The sequence below is a fragment of the Lagenorhynchus albirostris genome, chromosome 10 (genome assembly GCF_949774975.1).
Source record: "Lagenorhynchus albirostris chromosome 10, mLagAlb1.1, whole genome shotgun sequence".
NCBI lineage: Eukaryota > Metazoa > Chordata > Mammalia > Artiodactyla > Delphinidae > Lagenorhynchus > Lagenorhynchus albirostris.
Genome location: NC_083104.1, coordinates 91050909 through 91077854, shown reverse-complemented (window position 1 = coordinate 91077854; position 26946 = coordinate 91050909). Strand labels below are relative to the sequence as shown.

The following is a 26946-nucleotide window of genomic DNA, read 5'->3' as shown; positions in this document are numbered from 1 at the left end:
AAAACCTAATCCGAGCTTCCCTGGTGGCGTAGTGGTTGAGAGTCCGCCTGCTGATGCAGGGGACACGGGTTCGTGCCCCGGTCCGGGAAGATCCCACATGCCGCGGAGTGGCTGGGCCCGTGAGCTATGGCCGCTGAGTCTGTGCGTCCGGAGCCTGTGCTCCGCAATGGGAGAGGCCACAGCAGTGAGAGGCTCACGTACCACAAGAAAAAAAAAAAAAAACCTAATCCCTCTAAATCTTGCTGTAGCATCCAACCTTATTATTGAAACTCATATGCAGTTATACATGAACACACGTGCTGGATAAATCTAAATTCTTTCTGAGCTACTAGATTATTTTATAAACACTTTTATATTCTTATAGTATACATACCAGTTGGAATTATACTATCCTTTTTGATTTTCAAACTGAAAACCTATTCCTATTTGAGGACTTCTATTCATTATCTTCAAATTCTTACCCACTAACATTCATATCTTATTTTATTTGAAGTGAGTACTATCCTGTGTGTGTGTGTGTGTGTGTGTGTGTGTTACAGTCAGCATATGTTTCCTTTCCATCTGGCTTTGTTATATATATCCCACAACTGGGGAATAATCTGAGAAGAACAAGGCAGTTCAATGCTCTCAGAGAGAGACATGTCCAGGTATATCATCAGGTTTATTTACTTTTTTCCAATTATTGGCCCATCTCTAATTAACAGGCAATTCACATTTTCTCCTTCTATACTTGCCCCTTAGAGATTCCATTTTAGTGCAGAGTCCTTAAATTCTAAAGAAATAGTTACTAAGGTCTTGCACCTAAAAAGTTACATCTGATTACATCTACATTCAAAAGCCAATCTCCTATCAAACTAGACATCATTTTTTAAAAGCCTGAAGTACAACAAAGTATTAACAAATGATATTAAGATGAGATCATGATTTTGCAATTAAGATTTTAGATTATCTCAAGGGCAGCCATTATCTTACCAGGGTTCTTCAGAACATCTAGGACACTTCCTTCTTTCAGGGTTTTTGCAGGTTTGAAAGGGCCCTTGCAATCTTCATCTGGTTTCTTCTTACAGCTTGGACTGTTCACTGCAGTGATATCTTGAGCTGTAATTTTTTTTAATTGTAAGAGATATTATGCTAAGAAAAAGCAAGTTACATGTATTAAAAATCTCTCAAAGTCAATTTGAATCAACATCTTAAAAAAAAAACAAAACACCAAAAAAGTCACTGTAATTCAAAGATAATGAACAAATGATTTAAAGTACAGGGTTAACTTGCCATTACAAGGAAGCAAAAAATACTATTTCCCATACTGTACATCTCTCTCCTCCAGAAGGACAAAAAATTATATAAACTATATATAATCTGTAATTGTTACCAATAAGTTCACCAGTTTCATCAGACTGAAACCCTGAAGAGGATATGGCAACAGGGGTGAGTTCAAACACTGTATGAAATAGGTATTTGATTACACAGCAATTTACAACACTGATTAAAAAAAAACTTTAAAAATTAATGTTTATGGGAGCAACCTAAGTGTCCATAGACAGATGAATGGATAAAGAAGACGTGGCACATATATACAATGGAATGTTACTCAGCCATAAAACGGAATGAAATTGAGTTATCTGTAGTGAGGTGGATGGACCTAGAGTCTGTCATACAGAGTGGAGTAAGTCAGAGAGAGAAAAACAAATACCGTATGCTAACACATATATATGGAATCTAAAAAAAAAAAGGTTCTGAAGAACCTAGGGACAGGAATAAAGACGCAGACACAGAGAACGGACTTGAGGACATAGGGAGGGGGAGGGGTAAGCTGGAATGAAGTGAGAGAGTGGCATGGACATATATACACTACCAAATGTAAAACAGACAGCTAGTGGGAAGTAGCCGCATAGCACAGGGAGATCAGGTCAGTGCTCTGTGACCACCTAGAGGGGTGGGATAGGGAGGGTGGGAGGGAGACACAAGAGGGAGTGGATATGGGGATATATGTATACGTATAGCTGATTCACTTTGTTATACAGCAGAAAATAACACAACATTGTAAAGCAATTATACTCCAATAAAGATGTTAAAAAAATTTAATGTTTAATTAAGCCAGATATTTCATTTCTATAAATTTATCCTATGATTGAAAATATCTTTCAGTTATTATATTGAAAACCTGGATGATACTTAATAAAAGGGGCTAGCTACATAAATTATAGAACATTGACATGATGGAATGCTATGCAGCCAGAAAAAATCATTCTTAGAAGCATAGTTATGGGAAAGAGGAGGTTAGAAAGTCCAGAAGATTTTGACCGTTTATATCTAAAGAGTGATATTTTTACTTTTCATAGTTCCCAAACTTGCTAAAACGAACATATCCTTATACTTAAAATAAGAGATCTATATTGTGAGTACAATAATCATTTTGTCATTATATTTGTTTACAGATGAAATATGTTTGGGATTGTTTCAAAATTACCTGATAGGTGTGTTCGTGTGTGTGAGGGGAGAAGGAAGGAGGGAGAGAGAAACAAGATTGGTCACAAAATGGTAAATGCTGAAGCTCAGTAAAGTGTGTATGGGGACTCAGTCTACGCTTCCACTTCTGAGAATGTTTGAAATTTTCCATAATAAAATATAAATAATCAGGTTTTTCTTCTAAAGTGCTTGCCAATTTAAAAGCAGTGGGTAAAGTAGTTCAAAAACCCTACCTACCCTTACCTCACACCATAAACAAAAATTAATTCAAAATGGATCAATGGGGACTTCTCTGGTGGCGCAGTGGTTGAGAATCCACCTGCCAATGCAGGGGACACAGGTTAGAGCCCTGGTCTGGGAAGATCCCACATGCCGCGGAGCAACTAAGCCCATGCGCTACTACTACTGAGCCTGCACTCTACAGCCCACGAGCCACAACTACTGAAGCCTGTGCACCTAGAGCCTGTGCTCTGCAACAAGAGAAGCCACCGCAATGAGAAGCCCGCACACCGCAACGAAGAGTAGCCCTCACTTGCCGCGACTAGAGAAAGCCCGTGCACAGCAACGAAGACCTAACACAGACAAAAATAAATTAATTAATTAATTTAACAAAAAAATGGATCAATGACCTAAACATAAGAACTGAAACCATAAAACTCTTAAAAGAAAACCTAGGAGGTGTATCTTCATGACCATGGATTTGACAATGAATTCTTAGATATGACACCAAAAGCACAAGTAAATAAAAAACTGAACTTCACCAAAATTAGAAATCTTTGTGCATCTAAGGACATTATCAAGAAAGTGACAACTGACTGAATGGGAAAAAATATTTGCAAATCACACATCTGATAAAGATCTAGTATCCAGACTATATAAAAATGCTACAACTCAGCAACAAGAAGACAAACCAATTTGAAAATGGGCAAAGGACCTGACCAGACATTTCTCCCAAGAAGATATGTAAAGGGCCAAAAAGCACATGAGAAGATGCTAAACAGGAGTTCAGGTTTTTTAAGCATAAGCCACCTGTTCTCCTTGCTTGGCCCTGCAATAAACCTTTCTCTGTTCCAAAAAAAAAAAAAAAAGATACTAAACACCATTAGTCTTCAGGGAAATAAATGCAAATCAAAACCACAATGAAGGGCTTCCCTGGTGGTGCAGTGGTTGAGAGTCCACCTGCCGATGCAGGGGACGTGGGTTTGTGCTCCAGTCTGGGAAGATCCCACGTGCTGCGGAGCAGCTGGGCCCGTGAGCCATGGCCGCTAAGTCTGTGCGTCCGGAGCCTGTGCTCCGCAACGGGAGAGGCCACAGCAGTGAGAGGCCCGTGTACCGCAAAAACAACAACAACAACAAAAACCACAATGAAGCATCACTTCATACCCACTACGACGGCTATCATCAAAAAATGGAAAATAGTAAACATGGTGAGAACATGGAGAAATTTGAATCCTGCTAGTGGGAATGTAAAATGGGCCGGCTGCTGAGAGAAAGTTTTATAGTTCCTCAAGAAGTTAAATACAGGACTATCATTTGATCCATCAACTCCATTCCCAGGTATACACTCCAAAGCACTGAAACTAGTATTCAAACAAATACAAGTACATGCATATTCATAGCAACACTATTCACAATAGCCAAAAAGTGGAAACAACTCAAATGTCTATCAACGAATAAACAGATAAATTATGGTATATCCATATGATGGAATATCATTCAGCCACAAAAGGAATGAAGTAATGATACATACTACAAGACAGATGAACCTTGAAAACGGTACGTGAAAGAAGCCAGATACAAAAAGTCACACTGTATGGTTCCAGGATAGGTAAATACATAGAACACAGATTAGTAGCTGTCAGCAGTTGGGGGGTGGGGGGGGAAATGGGGAAAAACTGGTTAATGGGTACAGGTTTCCTTTTGGAAGTGATAAAAATGTATGGTACTAGTTAGAGGTGGTGACTGCACTAAACACAATCAACATTGTGATTGTACTAAACACCAATGAATTGTTCCCTGTAAATGATTAACTTTATCTTATGTCAATTTCACCTGAATAATAAAAATGTGCAAAAAACAAAACACCATACCTATCTCTTACAACTGTGTCAAAACAAAGAAAAATGCTTTTATTACTTTATCACATGCTATCTTCCTTTATAATTAAAATTGAATTGCTTTTAGCAACTTAAGGTAAATTTTAAGGATTTCCTAAAGTATACTCAAAGAGATGGAAAATGAAGATAATGGGAAAATTAGCTCCTATCACAGCGTAATCATGACTTCCACATTTTCATCAGCTTTTTAATGACAGAAGTGGTGAGAAACAGAGGTCTCAATGTAAGAACAATTCTATATATGCCACTCATAATAAACTCCTGAAAAATCTGGATAATTTCCCCAGATGTAATGAAACACAAAAGTTGTTTTAACAAACTATTACTCATTCGGTTACCATTAGTAAAGCATTAATAAAAACTGAAGGACTTCAATGCCTTTCCCTCATAACCAGGCATGAAAATGAAATTTGAATTGGTTTATTCTTCTTGAATTCACAGTAACATTAAAGAAAAAAAAATCATGTGTTAAGTACACCTGAAATATGCTTATTACTTTCTCTTACACAGGGCTGTTTTATTCAACAAAAATCAGGATTGAAAACATACCAGTCAAATTCTTATTTTGTGCCACTCTTGTAACCTATGCTCTTGTCTTCCAGATCATCCAAAGACAAAGACTTTCTTAGCTGGCTCTTTGATAGCTTTTTAAATCTACCTTTTGAGGGAGGATCTAGTTTTCAAAAATTCCCAAACTCAGCAGATAGTCAACGAAACACTTCTGAATAAGGCAACAGCCCCTTAACTGGTGTCTCAGCATATGACACCCCACTCCCACCCACCTGCCCACTCAACACACTGCTGTTACGCCAAGGCACCATCTCACCCCCTATAAAAACCACCCAATGTTTTCCTACCACATTCAGATTAAAATCCAATTATTGAGCATAGCATTCGGAGAATTTTTAGAATTTAAAGCTACCTCTCAATCTCATGACAAATTATTTGCGGTTTTCAAAGTATGCCATGCTTTTCCTCTTGTTCTCTTGCATTTGGCTGTTCATTGGGTGAGAAATGCCCTTACTCAGAATTCTTGACCTGAGTAACTCAGCCCAGATTATTCTTCATTTCCCAAACACCCAATACTTGAAACAAAACCACCACCACCACAGCAAAAGCCTATGGTTTAATTATCTGAATATTCATTTCTTTCCCTCTATTATGCCCATTTTTTTGAGTTTAGAAATTATATATCACTATCTGCAGAGGCTGGCATAACCCTTACGCATAAAAATGCTTGTGAACTCAAGAGTAAACCTACAGATGGAATTCACTGTAATTACAATGTAGACCACCCTTGAACTTCCTGTAACATTTCATTTATAGAGCTTCCACGGCCAGAGACCCGCTGAGGGAGCTCTCCTGTTGCTCAGATGATGACGTCTGCTTAGCACAGAGGAGAGTCTGGTATTGAGAGCACTGGTAGACAGGTTAATACCAGACACCTCTGTGAGACCTGGTGGGCAGCCCTGGGATCAGTAACCAGCAGTCACGGCTCCTGGAAGGATGCTTAGATCTGGTGAGTGGTGGCCTAGGAGCAAAGCTGCAGCAATAGGAGTAGTTCCAGTGACAGGAGCAAACAACAGCACAGCTCCCTGTTGCTTGGTTCCCACAACTGAGGACAAATTTATAACCATCAGGATATTCCTGAAATAATACATCAAATATGATACCAAGAGAAGAGTAACAATAACCGCTGTAATCAAAAGTAAACACAGTGGGCGACCTTCAAGATGGCGAAGGAGTAAAACGTGAAGATCACCATACACTATACGACTAGATACCAATTACAGGAAAAAAATTATAAAAAATACAAACACATGGAGGCTAAATGATATGCTACTAAATAACCAAGGGATTACTGAAGAAATCAAAGAGGAAATAAAAAATACCTAGAAGCAAATGACAATGAAAACATGATATCCCAAATCCTATGGGATGCAGCAAAACCAGTTCTAAGAGAGAAGTTTATAGCAATACAATCCTACCTCAAGAAACAAGAAAAATCTCCAACAACCTAACCTTACACCTAAAGCAATTAGAGAAAGAACAAAAAAACCCACCAAAGTTAACAGAAGAAATCATAAAGATCATATCAGAAATAAATGAAAAAGAAATGAAGGAAACAATAGCAAAGATGAATAAAACTAAAAGCTGGTTCTTTCAGAAGATAAACAAAATTGATATACCATTAGACAGACTCATCAAGAAAAAAAGGGAGAAGACTCAAATCAATAGATTTAGAAATGAAAAAGAAGTAACAACTGACACTGCAGAAATACAAAGGATCATGAGAGATTCCTACAAGCAATTATATGCCAATAAAATGGACAATCTGGAATTCTTAGAAAAGCACAATCTTCTGAAACCGAACCAAGAAGAAACAGAAAATATAAACAGACCAATCACAAGCACTGAAATTGGACCTGTGATTAAAAATCTTCCAACTTGGGCTTCCCTGGTGGCCCAGTGGTTGAGAGTCTGCCTGCCGATGCAGGGGACACGGGTTCGTGCCCCGTTCTGGGAAGATCCCACATGCCACGTAGCGGCTGGGCCCGTGAGCCATGGCCACTGAGCCTGCGCGTCCGGAGCCTGTGCTTGGCAACGGGAGAGGCCACAACAGTGAGAGGCCCGCGTACCGCAAAAAAAAAAATCTTCCAACAAAAGCCCAGGACCAGATGGATTCACAGGCAAATTCTATCAAACATTTAGAGAAGAGCTAACACCTATCCTTCTCAAACTCTTCCGAAATATAGCAGAGGGAGGAACACTCCCAAACTCATTCTACGAGGCCACCATCACCCTGACACCAAAGCCAGACATGGATGTCACAAAGAAAGAAAACTACAGGCCAATATCACTGATGAACATAGATGCAAACATCCTCAACAAAATACTAGCAAACAGAATCCAACAGCATACTAAAAAGATCACACACCATGATAAAGTGGGGTTTATCACAGGAATGCAAGGATTCTTCAATATACGCAAATCAATGAATATGATACAGCATATTAACGGACTGAAGGATAAAAACCATATGATCATCTCAATAGATGCAGAAAAAGCTTTTGACAAAATTCAACACCCATTAATGATAAAAATTCTCCAGCAAGTGGGCATAGAGGGAACCTACCTCAACATAATAAAGGCCACATATGACAAACCCACAGCCAACATCATTCTCAATGGTGAGAAACTGAAACCATTTCCATTAAGATCAGGAACAAGACAAGATTTCCACTCTAACCATTACTATTCAACACAGTTTTGGAAGTTTTAGCCACAGCAATCAGAGAAGAAAAAGAAATAAAAGGAATCCAAACCAGAAAAGAAGAAGTAAAACTGTCACTGTTTGCAGATGACATGATACTATACATAGAGAATCCTAAAGATGCCACCAGAAAACTACTAGAGCTAATCAACGAATCTGGTAAAGTAGCAGGATACAAAATTAATGCACAGAAATCTCTGGCATTCCTCTACACTAATGATGAAAAATCTGAAAGAGAAATTAAGGAAACACTCCCATTTACCACTGCAACAAAAAGAATAAAATACCTATGAATAAACCTACCTAAGGAGATAAAAGACCTGTATGCAGAAAATTATAAGACACGGATGAAAGAAATAAAACATGATACAAATAGATGGAGAGATATACCGTATTCTTGGATTGGAAGAATCAACATTGTGAAAATGGCTATACCACCCGAAGCAATCTACAGATTCAATGCAATCCCTATCAAACTACCAATGGCATTTTCCACAGAACTAGAACAAAAAAATTTCACAATTTGTATGGATACACAAAAGACCTGAAATAGCCAAAGCAATCTTGAGAAAGAAAAATGGAGCTGGAGGAATCAGGCTCCCTGACTTCAGACTATACTACAAAGCTACAGTAATCAAGATAGTCTGGTACTGGCACAAAAACAGAAATATAGATCAATGGAACAGGATAGAAAGCCCAGAGATAAACCCACACACATATGGTCACCTTATCTTTGATAAGGGAGGCAAGAATATACAATGGAGAAAGGACAGCCTCTTCAGTAAGTGGTGCTGGGAAAACTGGACAGCTACATGTAAAAGAATGAAATTAGAACACTCCCTAACACCATACACAAAAATAAACTCAAAATGGATTAAAGACCTAAATGCAAGGCCAGACACTATCAAACTATAGGCAGAACACTCTAATAAATCACAGCAAGATGCTTTTTGACCCACCTCCTAGAGAAATGAAACAAAACCAAAAATAAACAAATGGACCTAACGAAACTTAAAAGCTTTTGCACAGCAAAGGCAACCATAAAAAAAGACAACCCTCAGAATGGGAGAAAATATTTGCAAACGAAGCAACTGACAAAGGACTAATCTCCAAAATATACAAGCAGCTCAATATCAAAAAAAAAAATAACCCAATCCCAAAATGGGCAGAGACCTAAATAGACATTTCTCCAAAGATATACAGATTGTCAACAAACACATGAAAGGATGCTCAACATTACTAATCATTAGAGAAATGCAAATCAAAACTACAATGAGGTATCACCTCACCAGTCAGAATGGCCATCATCAAAAAACCTACAAACAATAAATGTTGGAGACAGTGTGGAGAAAAGAGAACCCTCTTGCACTGCTGGTGGGAATGTAGATCTCCAGCCACTATGGAGAACAGTATGGAGGTTCCTTAAAAAACTAAAAATAGAACTACCATATGACCCCACAATCCCACTACTGGGCATATCCCCTGAGAAAACCGTAATTCAAACAGAGTCATGTACCACAATGTTCACTGCAGCACTATTTACAATAGCCAGGACATGGAAGCAACTAAGTGTCCATTGACATATACAATGGAATATTACTCAGCCATAAAAATAAACGAAATTGAGTTATTTGGAGGTGCATGGACCTAGAGTCTGTCACACAGAGTGAAGTCAGAAAGAGAAAAACAAATATCATATGCTAACATATATATATGGAATCTTAAAAAAAAAAAGGGTTTTGAAGAACCTAGGGGCAGGACTGGAATAAAGAAAAAAGACACAGACGAGAGAATGGACTTGAGGACTCAGGGAAGGGTAAGGGTAAGCTGGGACAAACTGAGAGAGTGGCACGGACATATATACACTACGAAATGTAAAATAGATAGCTAGTGGGAAGCAGCCGCATAGCACAGGGAGATCAGCTTGGTGCTTTGTGACCACCTAGAGGGGTGGGGTAGGGAGGGTGGGAGGGAGATGCAAGAGGGAGTGGATATGGGGATATACGTATACGTATAGCTGATTCACTCTGTTATACAGCAGAAACTAACACACCATTGTAAAGCAATTATACTCCAATAAAGATGTTAAAAAGGGAAGATTTCATTTATAATAAACTATCACTTTATTTTGACTAAACAAAGACAGTGGATAAATTTGTTATTGTGACCATCCCTTTCACATCCAAACTGTAACCATTCACATTTAGAGAGCTAATTGTATTCAAATGAAACCATTTACAAGAACGGCCAAAGGTAAAAGATAATTTAAAATATCAATCTAATGTATTTTTATGTGAAATATTATGGAAATGGTTCCTTACCTGAACTCCTTGTAAGTGGCTCTGAGGCACCACTAGTGCCACAACGTTCTGCTGTCTTTGCCACGGGCACACTAAATGTAAATCCAATCTGTAGAAAGAGAAGGTGTCTTTTCAGTGTCCATTTAGCTTCAAATGATTATCAAATATAAAGCTCTACTTTATGCCAAGTCAAAAAAATATACTGAATACCACATGTTCTAAGATTCACAGTTTCTCCCATTTTAAATCTCTAAAATTGGTGTGCTTATAATGAATGGTGTGTCACAGTTTAACAAGAGCATTTTAAATTTCTGAAGCATTTTTTCATTCAAAGCAATACGTAAAATAATGTGTTCTTAATGCCCAGTTCTGGATTTCTAAATGCCATTTCCTAATAAAAAGTATGAGACTTTATGGCCAACAAGTGCATTTCAGGCATGTGGCAGGGAAGTTACAAAATGATCTGGAACATCTAGTTGTGACAGAAAACAAGAACACAGTAAAAACAAAGTAACATGTTAAAATGATACACATGCCAAATACAGGTAGGGCAATTTGAACATTAAACTTATGTATTTTCTTACTCAAAATATTTATTCTTAATTATGAAGAAACAAATACATATTGTGGGACATAAAAACTTCCAACTTTTCTAGATTAAAGTCAATTCAAGAGACATGTTAACTAAATTCAATATGACTTAGATCAGTCCTAATTGTAAGTGGATCCAGGACCAAGAGAAACAAACAGCAATTAAAGGACAGTATGGGGCTGATGGGTAGATGTGAACATGAACACTATTACTATTATATCATGTTACATTTCTTGGATAGGATAACTGTATTGTGGGTATACAAAGGAATATCCTTTTTCTTAGGGGATACATGGAAAGGTATTAAGGGTACCAAGATGTCTGCATCCTAACTTGCAAATGGTACATAAGAAAATGCATATGCATATATGTATATATAGTGAAAAATATATAGATGTTCATTCAAAGTTTTCTGTACATTGGAATTATTTTGGTAAGAAAAGTGGTATTTCTTACTACCAATGGCATCTTAGATTTGATTTTAAAAATACAGTATGCCTTTGAAATCAATAAATATGAAATATTCCTTGCTTGTTACTTACAGATGATGGAGGTAGTACATCTGCCTCAGTAGATTTTACAATTGGAGATGAAAATCTAAACAAGGGGCTGCCAGTGCTGTTTGGAGAGGTCATTTGTACCTAGTTTTCCAAATTATTAAAGAAACGACACAAAAATAGTTTTTTAGAAAAGAAATTGACAATAAAAAAACACACCTTAAGCAAAATTAATTATTACAAAGAAGCCAGAAGCAATTTTTTCCCCTTTTGAATTTAAAAATCACTTTTTAACTTCTGAAAACTACTTAACAGTTAACTGCTATAAGATCTTGCTTCCTCTTGGAAGAGGAATATACATTACCTTAGAGGGAGATATTTATCTAAAGGGGAAAAATAACATCTATAAAAATATGTTCAGAAGATGTAAAAGGGAAAAAAGCATAAAAATTTCAGGAGATTAAAAATGTTAATACTACTTGAGAAACAAAAATTAAATCCACTCTCACTGAAAAAAAAAAGTATTTTAACTGGCAACATTGTTTGGAAACAAACTAATAATCAACTCTTCCTCTAATGCATTCATAAGAATTGAAGAATGCTCCCATCATGATGTACATTAAAAAAAAAAAGCAAAACACTATTTCCATTTTTCTCATCTTACTGAGTTGTTAATTTCCATAGTGAAAATTAATCATTGCTTTAAACAGATTAGCTTTTTTAAAAATAAAGAATGAGAAAAAACAAAAATCACCTCTATTGGTACAATGGTCTTTTACCTGGTTTGTTAATGATTGTGAAGGAGTAGTGGGTGATGGAGAGGAAGTTGTAATCACAGAAGAACTAAAATTGAAGGTAGGCAGTGAAGAACTGGTGATGGGTAGAGAGATTTTCGGTAATACTGGGACTTCCATTTCCTAAAACACAACATGTTTTACAATGGTATATTTCATCTTTCGTGTCATACTTTTGACTCTACTTATTTTCAGGTAGAATTGATATATCAATAGTTACAGGTAAGTTTAGAATAAACAGGGATACGGTAGTGTTAATGTGAGCTCTTGAATAAAAAAAAAACTAAACAAGATATGAATCCCAGCTGTGCCACCAGTCAGCCATGAGACTTTGTGAACCTAACTGTCCTCAGTACCAATTTCCTAACTGGTGAAAATGAGAAAAAAAAAAAAAAACATACCATAGTTGTGGTATTAATACGAAAGAAAGTCACTTTTGGTCTTGGCATGCAAAACAAGCATTTAATAAATGTCAGCACTGTAAGTCTGGTGAACTGCCTTGGTTTTTAACTCAATATAGCAAAGACCACCACTAGTCTCAAATGACCCAGATTAGAACAAACAAAAAGAGTTCCACTTCTGCTAATGGTGGAGGAGCTTGTGTCTGACCAATGCTCTGACAGATAAGAATTATAGACTCTGGACAATATATTAAAAACATCCATCTGAAAACACTACAAAGCAACCAAAAGCAAGCAGATACTGTAGGGAAAAAGATACTTAGAAGACGGGCTTCTTCTGAGTAAGCTTCCTGCTCTCTTTGAGTTGATGCCAGTTGGATAGTTGAAATTCAGAAAGAAAACTGCAAATCTGTTGGTTGAGGCATTCAAAGGACACACAAGGGTGATCACAGTAGGCAGAAAATAAGGGGAGATGCAGGAATGAAGAGCCACAGAAGGGGAGTCCCCAAGTCTGCATATAAACTGTCTAAATCTCTGGCAAACCAAATCTCTGTAAACTACAGGTGTGTAATAAAGGCACTTGGAGAAAACAAAACTAAGAATCTGTCACCATAAAACCTGCTCTATAGGTTCTTTAGGGTGAAGGGAAATGATACCAAATGGAAATTCAGATTTCTGGAAGAAGTGCAGAATATGTGAGGTAAACATCCATTTTTCCTCTTAATCACTTAACCTAAAAGAAGACAGTTTTCAAAAGGTACAAGAGAGAAACAAAAAACAAGTGGGAAAAATAGAAAATTTAAAAAAAGGTAGACCTTAATCCAACCATACCAATAATATAAGTAAACATTCCAATTAAAAGGCAGAAAATAGATAAAAGGACAAGACTCAATTATATGCTGTCTATAAGAGACTTACGTTAAACGAAAAGGCACAGATTGAAAGTAAATGGATGGAAAAAGATATAACTTGCAATTAGTAAGCATAAGAAGGCTAATTCCAGTAACAAGTGGCTGGCTATATTAAACACCGGCTAAAGCAGGTTTCAAAACAAAGAATATTTCCAAAGATTTTTTTAAAGGACATTTAGTAATATTAAAAGGGGCAAATCACTGAGAAGCCACAATAGATATAAGGTGTATGCACCAATGAGGGCCTCAAAATAAGTAAGCAAAAATTGATATTATAAATGGGAAAAAGATAAATTCACCAAATAAAAGTTGACAATTTTAACTCATATCTCAACAATACAGTAAACAGACATCTCCCCACCCCACTCCCTCCAAAATTCAGCAAGAACAAAGATCTTAGAAATACTATCAGTCATCCTATCTAACTGATATCTAGAGAATACTATACCCAACAAACCGCAGAATATACATTCGTCAAGACTCATCAAGCAGACCATGTGCTGGGCTACAAAACAAGTCTCAATACATTTCAAAACATTAAAATCACGACTAAATCCACTTCTTAATAATCCACAGATCATATAAGGAATCAAAAAGGAAACTAGGAAAAACATAAAAGCAGTACTATAAATCTCCTAGAAGAAAACATAGGAGACTTTTTTGGCAGCCTGGGGATAGGTTTCTTAGGACACAAAGAACAGTAAAAATAATGGGAAAAAATGGGTAAGTTCAGACTTCATAAAGTTAGAACATCTGCTTATCAAAGAATACTGTTAAGAAAAGGATTAGGCAAGTCAAACTGGGAGAAAATATTTGTAAGACACGTATCTGACAAAGTACTTGGGTCTAGAATTTACAGAGTTCCTACAACCTGATAGTAAGACAATCCAATTTTTAAAAGAGCAAAAGGTCTGACACTTCACAAAGGAAGATATTATGGCCAATAAACACATAAAGAAGAACACATTATTAAGCAAGAGGGAAAGGCAAATTAAAATTACGAGACACCATCATAGACAAAGCAGAATGGCTAAAATTTAAAGGATGACAGTCAACTACTGATAAAGAGTAGTTGATTAAGAAAAGCCCCACACTGCTGGTGGAAGTGTAAAATGTTACAATCACTTTGGGGAAAACAGTTTGTCAGTTACTTAAAAAGTTAAATACATATCATATAACCTCATAACTCCACTTCTAAGTATTTACCTTAAGAGAAAAAACTTATGTCTACAAAAAGGTTCAAGGATGTTCACAGCAGCTTTATTCACAATAGTCAGGAACACAAGAATACATATTGACTATCAATATGAAGTTCTAGAACCAGCAAAACCATATATATATATGATGGAACAAATGAGAATAGTGACTGTCCTTGGGGCAGGAGGCAATGGGCACTGACAGGGAAGGTGTATGAGTGAACTTTCTGGAGTGATGGAAATGTTTGACAGCTTGAAAGGGGTTTGGGTTACACAGGTGGAAACATTTCTCCGGACTTGCCTGGTGGTCCAGTGGTTAAGAATCCATCTTGCAATGCAGGGGATGCCAGTTTGATCCCTGGTCGGGGAAACCAAGACCCCACATGCCATGGAGCAACTAAGCCCGTGCACCACAACTACTGAGCCTGCACTCTAGAGCCCGCAAGCCACAACTACTGAGCCCGCATGCCACAACTACTGAAGCCCGCACGCCTAGAGTCCACGCTCCACAACAAGAGAAGCCACCACAATGAGAAGCCAGTGCACTGCAATGAAGAGTAGCCCTTGCTCACCGCAACCAGAGAAAGCCCGCGCAGCAACGAAGACCCAACGCAGCCAAAAATTACTTAAAAAAAAAAAAAGCCTGACAGCTTAACATACACACACACGCTTTTAAGGAACTGTTTCAATGGCAGATTATTCTTGTGTTGGGTCTCCCCAAACCGCACCCCTCCAGGGGACCTCCAGGTCTCCCCCTCACCACCACACCAAAGCTTTTAATAATAAACTTCAGGTATTACGATGCTTCAGAACACATTAAGCGTACAACCCTAAAGATGTTAAAAAAAAAAAAAAAAAAGAGTACAACCCTACCTCCTCCTCTTGAGGTTCAGATGCCACAAAGCGCGTCCTCTCTCGCCTCATCTTCCCACCTGCAGCACCTACTCCAGAAGACAAACCATTGGCTGCAGACACACTGAAATCTGGGTAAGAAAAGCCGCTAGGCAAAGGAAAAGAAAATTAAAACCAATGATGTATTACTCTGGTCCATGACTTGTTAACTAATTGAACACCAAAAAATTAGAACTGCTAACAACTGAGAAAATAAATGTTCAGCTGAATGTCATTTTAAAAGCTGACAGATTTGTGTGTGTGTGTGTGTGTGGTTTCTATTTTTTTAACCTTCTTAATCTTCAAAAAGGCAGATACAAATCAAATACAGAGCTTACAAATAAGTATAAAGAAGCTTCACTATAAAGATGACATTACCTTTCTCGCTGTTCTCTACTTTGTCCTGGTGTCATATTTTTTTCATATCCAGTCTAGGAAAGAATAAACACAATGTAATTACACGCTTGCTTATTTAATTTTCTTAACACCACCCTTCTATCTGTGAATTTTAATATCTGGAATCAGGAATTTGATGATTTTTTAGTTAGTGAATCCTAAAATCTGCAACCTATACCCTGTCTCCTGAAAGATGACCAAGAGCTACAGTGTGATTATACAAATAAACTGTCACTAAGCACAACTGTCCTTTCAACAAAACAGCAGTGTACAAATTTAATACATTTACCAACCACAAAAATACTTTTACTTATCTCTCATTATGGCCTATTAAATGTGCAATCAAATTTACAAGGATATTCCTTTTGAAATGATTCTCTGCAACTTAAGAGTTCCTCCATCTAAAGGAATCAGGGTTCCTTGGAGAAATGGCTGATTACAGGGCTGGGGCTGAAAACTCACAAGATGAGCCTGGGTTGTTTTATAGTATCAAAAAGAAACTAAGTGCTTGAAAAATGATGGGGAAATATTAAAAGGACACACAGGAGCCAGTTCAAAGGCCAAATATGGGACAATATGAGCATCAAAATAAATAACGCTAATAAAAGATTATAATCTTATGAAGAATTCACGCTGACTTAAATAGAGAAATACACACAAAAAACAGAAAAGAAAACTTCCTACAGTAGAAAACCAACTTCATAAAGGTAGAAGAAATAGTGTAATTAGAAAACCACCATTTGGCATCTACAAATAATAGATTCAGGCAAACATCTTCAATAATGCTAACACTGGTGGGTGAAAAAGATACTTATCCTCTCAAAGTTATCTTATTAATTACGAAAGGTAAAATAGTAACTTCACAGTGAAGAAATCCCACTGACGCTACCTTAACTAGTTATCACAGTGTCAGGAGTGGGACAAGCTGGTAGAGCGTGCCTCCTAATACGACACACTGAGAAGAGTTCAGACTCTATTCTGTGGTATTACTACCAAAAGTACCACACTGGAGTCTAATCATGAGGAGACGTCGAACACGCAGCTTACTTTACTCTTCAAAACCATCAATGTTATGAAATACCAAAAAACAAATAAAAAACCCTAAAAACCTGTTCTAGACTAAATGAGATAAAGAGATATGACAACTAAGTGCAAGACATGATCTTGCATTTTCTTTCTTTTGGGACAACTGGCATCTAAATAAAATCTGTAAATAATAATACTGTACCGATGTCAAGTTTCTTTCTGGTTTGAGTAATTGTTCTGCAGTTATGTGTTTGTAGAAAACACAGAAAAACATGAAGGAAATGTAGTAAAATGTGGAGCTCTTAAGATTTTTCTTGCAAGTCCAAAATTATGCTCAAATCATTTTTTTAAAGTTTGATAAAGCAAATATAACAAAATGTTAAAGACTGGTGGGTCAAGTTAAAGGAAATGGGTAAATACTGTACTATTCTTTCAACTTTAGTTTGAAAATTTTAAAGAAATTGAGTTATGAAGATCGAATGAAATCAAACATAAACAAAGGCACAAATAGGAAGATGTTATGTAAATACAAAAAAATACACTTTAGTTAAATGACACAGGAAAACAGACAAACCCAAGATACGAGACACATCATATACGACAACTGACCTGGCCTTTTCAAATACCAATGTGCCTAACAATTCTACTCCAAGCTGTAAGACCCAAGAGAAACGAATACCTATGTCCACAAAAAAACTTGCACACAAAAGTTCACAGCAGTATTTATTCATTACAGTTAAAAAGTGAAAACAACCCAAATGTCCCTCAACTGATGAATGGATAAACATGGTATATCCAAACAATGAAGTATCATTCAGCCATAAAAAGGACTGAAGTTCTAATATATGATGTGAACCTCAAAAACATAAGTGAAATAAGCCAAACACCAAGGATCACTTATTTTAAGATTTCATTTATATGAAATGTCCAGATAAGCAAACCTATAGTGACAGATTAGTGGTTGCCTAGGGCTTGAGGGGTAGAGGTGGAAAGTGACTACTAACGGATGTGAGATTTGGGGGAGGGGGAGGGGATGGTGATGAAAATGTTCTAAAATTGCCTGTAGTGGTAGATGAACAACTGTGAATGTACTAACACCACTGAACTGTAAACTTTAAATAAATAGGTGAACGGCAAGGTATGTGAATTATACCTCAATAAGGAAGTTATTTAAAAACAAAAACAATGTGGTAAGCATGAAGATTTGAGGTCTAGAAAGACAAAACCAAAAGTAATATGTGAAACCTGTTTGGATTCTGGCTCAAAAGTAGCCATAGGGAATTAATTCCCTTGCAGTCCAGTGGTTAGGACTCTGCGCTTTCACTGCCTGGGCCCCGGGTTCAATCTCTGGTTGGGGAACTAAGATCCCACAAGATGCATGGTATGGCAAAAAAAACAAAACAAAACAAAAAAAACCCCAACAGCTATAAATAACATATGAATATGAACTACATATTAGATAATATTAGGAAGGAACTGACAGTAATTTGCTTAGACATGACAACATACGAGATCTATACCAAAGTAGTTTGGGGTGAACAGTCATGGTGTCTAAAATTTATTTTCAAATAATTCAATAACATTAACAAAACACACAAATAAAGCTAGTGTGGCAAAATTATTTAATCTAAACAATGAATATATACTAGTGTTTACTAGTAAACACTAATTTAGGATTTGACCAAGGTGCCAACCATTTAAAGCCATACCAATTCGTAATCATCACTAATTCACAAACTTTATGCATTATCTAGTTGCTAGACTGCAGTAGTAAGTTACTGGTACTTTACATTACTTATTCTTATTCATTTTAATCGATATTCAAAGACTAGTGAAAATAAACACATACTCACACTGTGCTTTTTATCTATTCTTTGATTAGTCTTCCTTAATTCACCAGATGGGGTCAGAGATGGTTTAAAATAAACAGTTCGATTTGCTGCTATGGAAACTGGCTTTGGGGTCATGAGTCTCTGAACAGGGGGGTGTTGAGAGTCCACCTTACAGACAGGCAGAAATCAAAAGACAAACTTTTATTTTCATATATCAGCAATGCATATCTAAAAATTATCTGACAACAGCTAATGTAACCCAGAGACTATGAGTACTTCCTAGAGAAATACCCAGTGGGTGCAAACAAATACTAGGAGGAAAAACTGAAAGTAAAGAACCAAGGGTGTGGGGGGGTATTTATATTATTTATGTATGTACTTATTTATTTAGACATATACCTACATATACACATATAATTTCAAAAGTTTCACAGACTATTTTATTCTAGACTTAATGCCTTTTCACACACATGTGACACACACAAAATGGAAACTACTGCAGAACATTTTGAATAATCTAAGCTTTTACAAGATGAATTTCAAACATATGAACTGATTCATACATAAAACTGATAAACATACATATTATTCAAACATAAAACTGATTTTGCCACATTTTCCCCAAATTACTATCTACATTCTCTTCAGCTGTATTTTTTAACTAGCTATGAAAATATCTTAATTGCTAAAAAATGAGCAAATCTCTCTCCAAGTAAATTTTCTTCCATTGTTATTTAAAAACCAAATCAAAACTCGTACAATTTAAGTCTAATTAGTAAAGCATTGTGAAGAATTCCAAATCTTAAGATGAACTGACTTCATTATCTAAGTACACAAGTGTTTTGTCAACATTCTTTTGGTACACTGAAACACAGTAAAAATCCTGTTGGCGTAAGACGACTATAAAGCCAAGAGCTTCTACTCTGTCCAAAGACTAATACTATGAATACAGTCCTTTCACCCAGCAGCAGCTGTGAACAACACTGGTTTCCAGGGCAAAGCCTCTGTATAGTTACTAGCTCTTCCCTAAATCCTCATCACAAATGTGCTGATCCTATAATTCAATGAACAAGTCTGTTTTGTAGACTGTTCTGATTACAACCGTAAAACCTGAACTACAATACTGTATTCTGGTCTTTATACTTCGTAGCACCCATTACCAAAATTTTACTGATACTATACTCAACCATTAATAAAATTTTTATTGATGAGAACTTCTCTTATGGCACAATTTTTTAATTTTACGTCTTTTTAAGCAATCTGATATAAGTGAGTCTGAGAAAAGCAGTTAATGGCTTAAATTAATCCCATCACAGCAGCCAATAATGAATTCTCTCTTGCCTTATTACAAATGTCTGGTTACTACGGAAAACTGAGAAGCAATGCTATCCCAAGAAAAAACTCAATTAAGCTTTCAGAATTTCAGTAACAATAATTATAATTTACCAATATCTTGAATATAGTTACCACAATTAATTCAGAGATTTATGATAATTTTAATCAATTACTGCTGGGGGAACTTGGTATCATAATAACTGCTTTCACAAGTAATGATCTGGGAATCTGCTTCCCCTGAAGGATATTTAACTAGCCACAAATATAACTGACAAAAAATATATCTCTTTAACTCTAACTATCAAGCTTTTTTTTCCCCACAGTAATCTCCAAAGCTAATTTTAACCAAATAGAATACACTAAAAAAGGTTATCAATGTATAATCTATATTTTATTTTTTATTAGCTCTGCTATCTTGGAACAGTACATTCATTGGCTGACTGATGGAAGATATGCCAACTAGAAATCCCATCACACATAACAAATTTGACATAATGTTTGTTTATGAGGAAAATTTACAAAGATAACTATGTTCAATGAGGGCTTTAGTTCACTGAACTTCTAATTAATAAAAACGTCTAACTCTGTTCACTCCTACTTTCATTTATCAAAAGGTAAGAGTCACTCATAAAGGCTGACAGGAATATATAAAATAGATAACTAATAAGAAGCTACTGTATAGCACAGGGAACTCTACTCTATACTCTGTAATGGCCTATGTGGGAAAAGAATCTAAAAAATGAGTGGACATATGTATAACTGATTCACTTTGCTATACACCTGAAACTAACGAAACATTGTAAATCACCTATACCCCCCCCCAAAATTTTTTAAAATGTTAAAAAAAAAAAAGACTGCCAGGATACTGAAGATGGAAATGCCAAATAACCAAGAAATATTCACTGAGCATCTACTACATACACAGCATGTGGTAAGGCCCTCACAAGAGGCTACAATGTCCAAGTAAAAAAATCTATTTTTTCAAACATGTTCCCTAATGACTACCAATTAAAGTCAATTTGTATATTTCCCAACTTAAAAATAAATACAGGGCCTCCCTGGTGGCGCAGTGGTTGAGAGTCCGCCTGCCGATGCAGGGGACACGGGTTCGTGCCCCGGTCCGGGAAGATCCCACGTGCCGCGGAGCAGCTAGGCCAAAGTTATAGTATCACCTGGATCAATTTATCCCTGATATTTAAATCAAAGAGCCATGGCCGCTGAGCCTGCGCGTCCGGAGCCTGTGCTCCGCAACGGGAGAGGCCACAACAGTGAGAGGCCCACGTAACTCAAAATAAATAAATAAATACAACAAAACTGCCAATACCTTAAGTAAATGCTAAAGAAGTCTTACCTTTTCCCTTCTGGCCTGAAAATTTGTGGTGGTATCTATCCCACTCCTATCAAGAGGCTGAAAAAATAAAACACTATTAGAATAGATGGGAAACTTTGAAAAAATATGACTCTCATCACCAATATATAAAAATATTATCTCCCAAAAAGATTTAAAAGTCAACTTACGGAATTCAGAGGAGAAGAAAAAACAGATGGAATTCTTTTTGCATCCTGTTAATGTTGAAATAACAAAATTAAGATTTTTTTCACTAAACTCAAATTCTGTTACATTCCTGAATTTGTGATTTAAAAAATTTACCACTAGAGGGCTTGACATCTTCTCTAAAGACTGCAATATCCTCCGAGCTGTTGAACTAGTCACACCATAGGATTGTGCGTTCAGTTGCTTAGCTTTCATCTGTCTTCTGACTGGTGCCTATAATGTAAACCTTGAGTTATTTGTTGGAACCGTAAACTCTAAAGCACATATTTTAGGCAATGAAAATACTTACAAAATAGAATGAAAGTGAGAAGTGAAATAGGATTAACTGTTAACAGCAACTTATCTCTGGGTGGTATCATTAAGCTCATGTTCAACGTTTTTTCTTTATGCCTTTATTGAAAATTCAATTCTCTAAGAAATTACTTTTACAATCAGATAAAAATGATAAAATAGCACATGCTACTCTAAAGACCAGTCAGCTATGTTAAATGTGAAAAATGAGACAACTGGTAAAAAGTTATAGTATCACCTGGATCAATTTATCCCTGATATTTAAATCAAAAAACACTAATGAGAACTGCATTAGTATTAATTATTTTTGGTATTAAATAACTTCTAACTATAGTAACATCCAAGATAGCTAAACAGGACTGTAAACTTTTATTGAAATGGAAATTAAAAATTTTAAACTGACTTGTTTCTCAAATTTTAATATAAGAAAAATTTTAAATACTCGGGCTATTTATTAATAAATAACTTTTAAAACGTTCTTAAAATTGGAGTTAAGGAAAAAGCCTTATAAAGAATAAACATGTACCCTTTAACACACAAGCAATGTTTACAAATTCTAATAGAAACACTTCCTTTTGTCATGAACGCATTATAACATTCCAATAGCCAAGTGACTACCACAAAACATCCAAGTGACTACCACAAATGTAGTCTGGAAATGCTTAATATAAAAAAAAATATGCTCACAATCAAAATATAACTCAGTTTCTATAAATAGCTCATAATATCTGAAAACGTGAATCAAAATAACTACTTTAAATAAGTTTCTCTGATACCAATATTCATTTTATTTTCAGAGTAGCTGCAATATTCTACGTTAGTTTTATTAAGAACTTGGTGCACTGTTTAGGACTGCTGTTCAGGCCAGAGGCTTTGGCAAACATGAGGTAACATTAAAATCCTCGGGGAAAACATGACAGTCTGTCATTGGATTCTGCTGGTCACTGGCCTCTCAGGGCCTCCATTCACAAATCAATAAAATGGAACTGAATTAGAGAATCTTTAATATACCTCCCAGCTCTAACACCCTAGGAAAGGAATAGGAAATAGATTTAACCCCAAATATCAATGATGAACAGTTGGAAGCTCATGTTGACAAGGATTCTAAGGGTATGTCAAGACTCAGCATTAAAAAGTATAGGATTTGATACAAGAAACAGAGGAGGAAGTAGCAGAAATATACTCTGACTTGGACTATTCCATGAATCACAGGCATGCTTCATTTTATCTTCTAATATACGCTGAACTATTTTAACTGTAAAAATTTTGTGAAAAAGAGTAATATGATCCAGTTTAAGCTCTAGAAAAAACTCCAACATCCAGTTAACACTTTAAGTAACAAAATATTGCCCTTCATGAACAACACACTCAGAAATAAGACTCATAATTACTGTCAATTACATATAGAAGCATCCTCTACTTAGGAAAGAAACTACTCCTAAAGGACAAGACACAATCTTCATATATACTTGTTTTGTGTCACTTCTATATCATGGATTGTCATCTTCAAATGGATCTCCCTCTCCAAAAGTCTACCAAAAGCCTACAGGCTTAAAGTATTATTACACCTCCATCTTTAAAAGGTCAAAACCTGTAATGTAAGCACCATGACAACATACACATGAAACTGGACTTTTACGATCAAGTAACTCTTGGGACAAAGCACAGAATGATGCAATTTACCTTAAATTGATGTTTTTAAAAAATTAATCAATTTCCAATTGTTCTGTTAATATATGTATGTAAATACAGCTGATTTTGTATGTTGACCTTTATTCTGTGACCTCGCTAAACTCATTTGTAAGTTCTGACAACTTTTTTTTGGTGTTTCTTAAAGGTTTTCTATGTAGATAAGCACGTTGTCTATGAATGGGAGTCATTTTTACTTCTTCCTTTCTAATCAGGGTGCCTTGTATTTCTGTATTCTTGCTGTGGGTCTTGCAGCACAACACTGATCAGTAGCGGTGACAGCAGACATCCTTGTTCTCTTCCTGATCTTAGGAAGAAAATACTAACCTTTCACCATGAGTATGATGCTCCCGAAGATTTTCCGTAGACAAAATTTATCAGGTTGAGTAGGTTCCCATCTATTCCTAGGTCACTGAAAATTTTTATCATGAATGGATGTTCGATTTTGTCAAATGTGTTTTATGTATCTGTGGAGATGTTCATTCAGTTTTTATTCTTTAGTTTGTTTCCATGGTAGATCACATTAATTTTCAAATGTTGAGCCAACCTTGCATTCCCAGGATAAACCCCACTTGATCATAATGTAGTATCCTTTTTATATATACTAGGTGCCTTGTGCAGGTAATTCAAGAGAAATACTGGTTTGTAGAGTTCTTGTAATGTCTTTGTCCTGTTTAATATCAGGGTAATGTTGGCCTCATAAATGTGTTGGGAAGTATGCCTTCCTATTGTATGGAAAAGTTTGTATAAAATTGGTATTATTTTTTTCTTAAATGTTTGGTAGAATTTGCCAGGGAAGCTATCTGGGCTTGAAGTTTTCTTTGGTGGAAAGTACTTTAACTATGAATTCAATTTACTGAATAGACTATTTGGGCTATTTATTGTTGACTAATACCAAATAACATAAAATACTTAGGTATACATCCAACAAAATATGTGCAAGGTCTGCGTGATGAATACTACAAAACACTGATGAAAGAAATAAAAAGACCTATATAATGGAGAGACATACTGTGTTCACTGACTGGAAGACTCCATTTTGTTAAGATGCATATTCTCCCCAAATTGATCTTTAGATTCAATGCAATCACAATCAGAATCCCAGCAGATTTGTGGAAACTGATAAGGTAATTCTAAAATTACAAAAAAGTAAAGGAACTAGGAAAGCCAAAACAACCTTGGGCGGGGACAGGGGGGTTTGGAAGACTCAGATTACTTGATTTCAAGACTTAATATAAATATATAGTAATCAAGACAAAAGGACAGTGTTGACAAAAGATAGGTGTATATATATATATACGTGCACGTGGACACAAACACACATCAACGGAAAAGAACAGAAAGTCCAGAAATAGAGCCACATATATGGTCAATTGATTTTCATAAAAGGTGCAAAGGCAATTCAATGGAGAAAATAGTCTTATCAACAAACAGGACTAGAAAAAATGAAAACCAGTATGTTAAAAAAATGAATCTTGATCCACACCTCATACCACACACAAACATTTTACCTCAAAATGAATCACAGATCTAAATTAAAACCTAAAACCATAAAGCTTCTAAAAGAAAACAGAAGAAAGTCTCTGTGACCTTGGGTTAGGCAAAAATTTCTTAGATATGATACCAAAAGCATGAACCATAAAAAGAAGAAAAAATATGCTGAATGTCATCAAAAGTAAAAACTTCTCTTGACAAGATATTGTTCAGACAAGCCAGAGAATGGGAGAAAATATTTGCAAAACATATATCTAATAAAGGACTTACATCCTGAATAATGAACTCTCAAAACTGATTAATCAGAAAAATTTTTTTTAAAAAATGGGCAAAAGGGACAGACGAAATAGGTGAAGGGGATTCATAGGTGTACACTTCAGGTATAAAATAAATAAGTCACAGGGATGTAATGTACACACAGGGAATATAGTCAGTAATATTTTAACAACTTTGTATGGTGATGGATGGTAACTGGTCTTAATGCGGTTGTTTCATAATGTATAAAAATATCAAATCACTATGTTGCACATCTAAAACTAATATTCTATATTAATTATAACTCAGTGAAAAATGTTTTTAGATTTTTTTTAATGGGCAGTAAGATTTGAATTAGGTACTTCACCTAAGATATATTGATGGTAATTAAGCACATGAAAAGATGCCCAACATCATTAATCATAAGGGAAATGCAAAACCACAGTGAGTTGGAGTTATCACTACATGCCTACTAGAATGCCTGAAATAAACAAAACACTGATGATAACAAGTGCTGACCAGAACACACTTGTAACACTGGTGAGAATGCAAAGTGGTAGCAGCCACTTTGGAAAACACTTTCATGGTTTATTATAAAATTAATGTATATTTACCATCTGACTCAGCAGTCCAACTTCTAGGTACTTACCCAAGAGAAATGAAAATTAATGTTTATAGCAGTTTTATTCACAATGGACAAAAATTAGAAACAACCCAAGCATCCTTTCACTGGTGAGCAGATAAACAATAACTCAGCAATAAAAAGGAACTAACTATTGATATATGCAAATACAGAGACTGATCTTAAATACATTATGCTAAGCTGAATAAGCCACATTCAAAAAACTACACAGTATGTGATTAAGTTTATGACATCCTGGGAAAAAACAAAACTACAGGGAAAGAAAACAGATCAGTGGGTGCCAAGAGGTAGAAGTAGGAAGAAGGGTGCACCGACCTCCGCGTAGGCTGCGCGGCCTAGGCCTCAGCGGGCCGCTCACCGCCTGCTTTCTCCGCAGCCCGCCCCTGGGGTCACTCGCTCACAGGCGCGGGGCCCTCATCGGGACGAGAGCACCCCCACACACACACCACTGCGGGCCCGGGGGTGGGAGACCCGGGGGACACGGACACTGGTGGGTGGTTCGGTGTAAGTAGAGCGGGCCGCGCGCAATGGAGCAAGCGAGGGGGGAAGGGAAAAGAGGAGAGCGAGCGAGGCTGATTTAAAAAAAAAAAAGGAATTTAGGAAAAGGAAACGGGCCGCAGAGACAGGCCGACTGTCTGTCTGTTTCCCCGCCCGCCCTTGGTGCCCCAGCTTCCCAGCCCCCGCCGCAGTCAGAAATTCACACAAAATGGCGGCTCGGGCCCGGATGTGCCAAGAGGCTGAGGCGGAAGGAAGGGCGAGGTGGGAGGGGGAACTGGGAGGTGGAGGCAGCGTCACGAGAGAGGCAGACGGCTCTCCCGAAGGGCCGCGGAAAGAGCAGAAGGGAGAGAGTGAGGCATAGAAAAGAAAAAAAGAAAAAGAAAAAAAAAAGGAGTAGGAAGAAGGGCTGACTACAGAGATACACAACGTAATATTCTGGGGTGATGGAAATGTTTATTCAGTATTTTGATTGCAGAAGTGGTTACTCAAC

At 36.5% G+C, this 26946-nt stretch overlaps 1 protein-coding gene across 5 annotated transcripts in view; it reads right to left on the bottom strand.

Moving 5' to 3' along the window:
* The window catches only part of NUP153 (nucleoporin 153), a 78614-nt gene that overhangs the window by 20234 nt on the left and 31434 nt on the right, over window positions 1-26946 (bottom strand). For 4 of the 5 annotated variants that reach the window (XM_060163616.1, XM_060163619.1, XM_060163618.1 and 1 more), the window contains 10 exons: window positions 21683-21799; window positions 21550-21594; window positions 21383-21439; window positions 18718-18864; window positions 15821-15873; window positions 15425-15551; window positions 12029-12166; window positions 11295-11393; window positions 10182-10269; window positions 973-1098 (listed from right to left, as the gene is read on the bottom strand). In XM_060163616.1, the coding sequence (XP_060019599.1) occupies window positions 973-1098; window positions 10182-10269; window positions 11295-11393; window positions 12029-12166; window positions 15425-15551; window positions 15821-15873; window positions 18718-18864; window positions 21383-21439; window positions 21550-21594; window positions 21683-21799 (997 nt within the window). The remainder of the gene's footprint in view (window positions 1-972; window positions 1099-10181; window positions 10270-11294; window positions 11394-12028; window positions 12167-15424; window positions 15552-15820; window positions 15874-18717; window positions 18865-21382; window positions 21440-21549; window positions 21595-21682; window positions 21800-26946) is intronic. The other variant, XM_060163617.1, reaches the window with a different exon arrangement.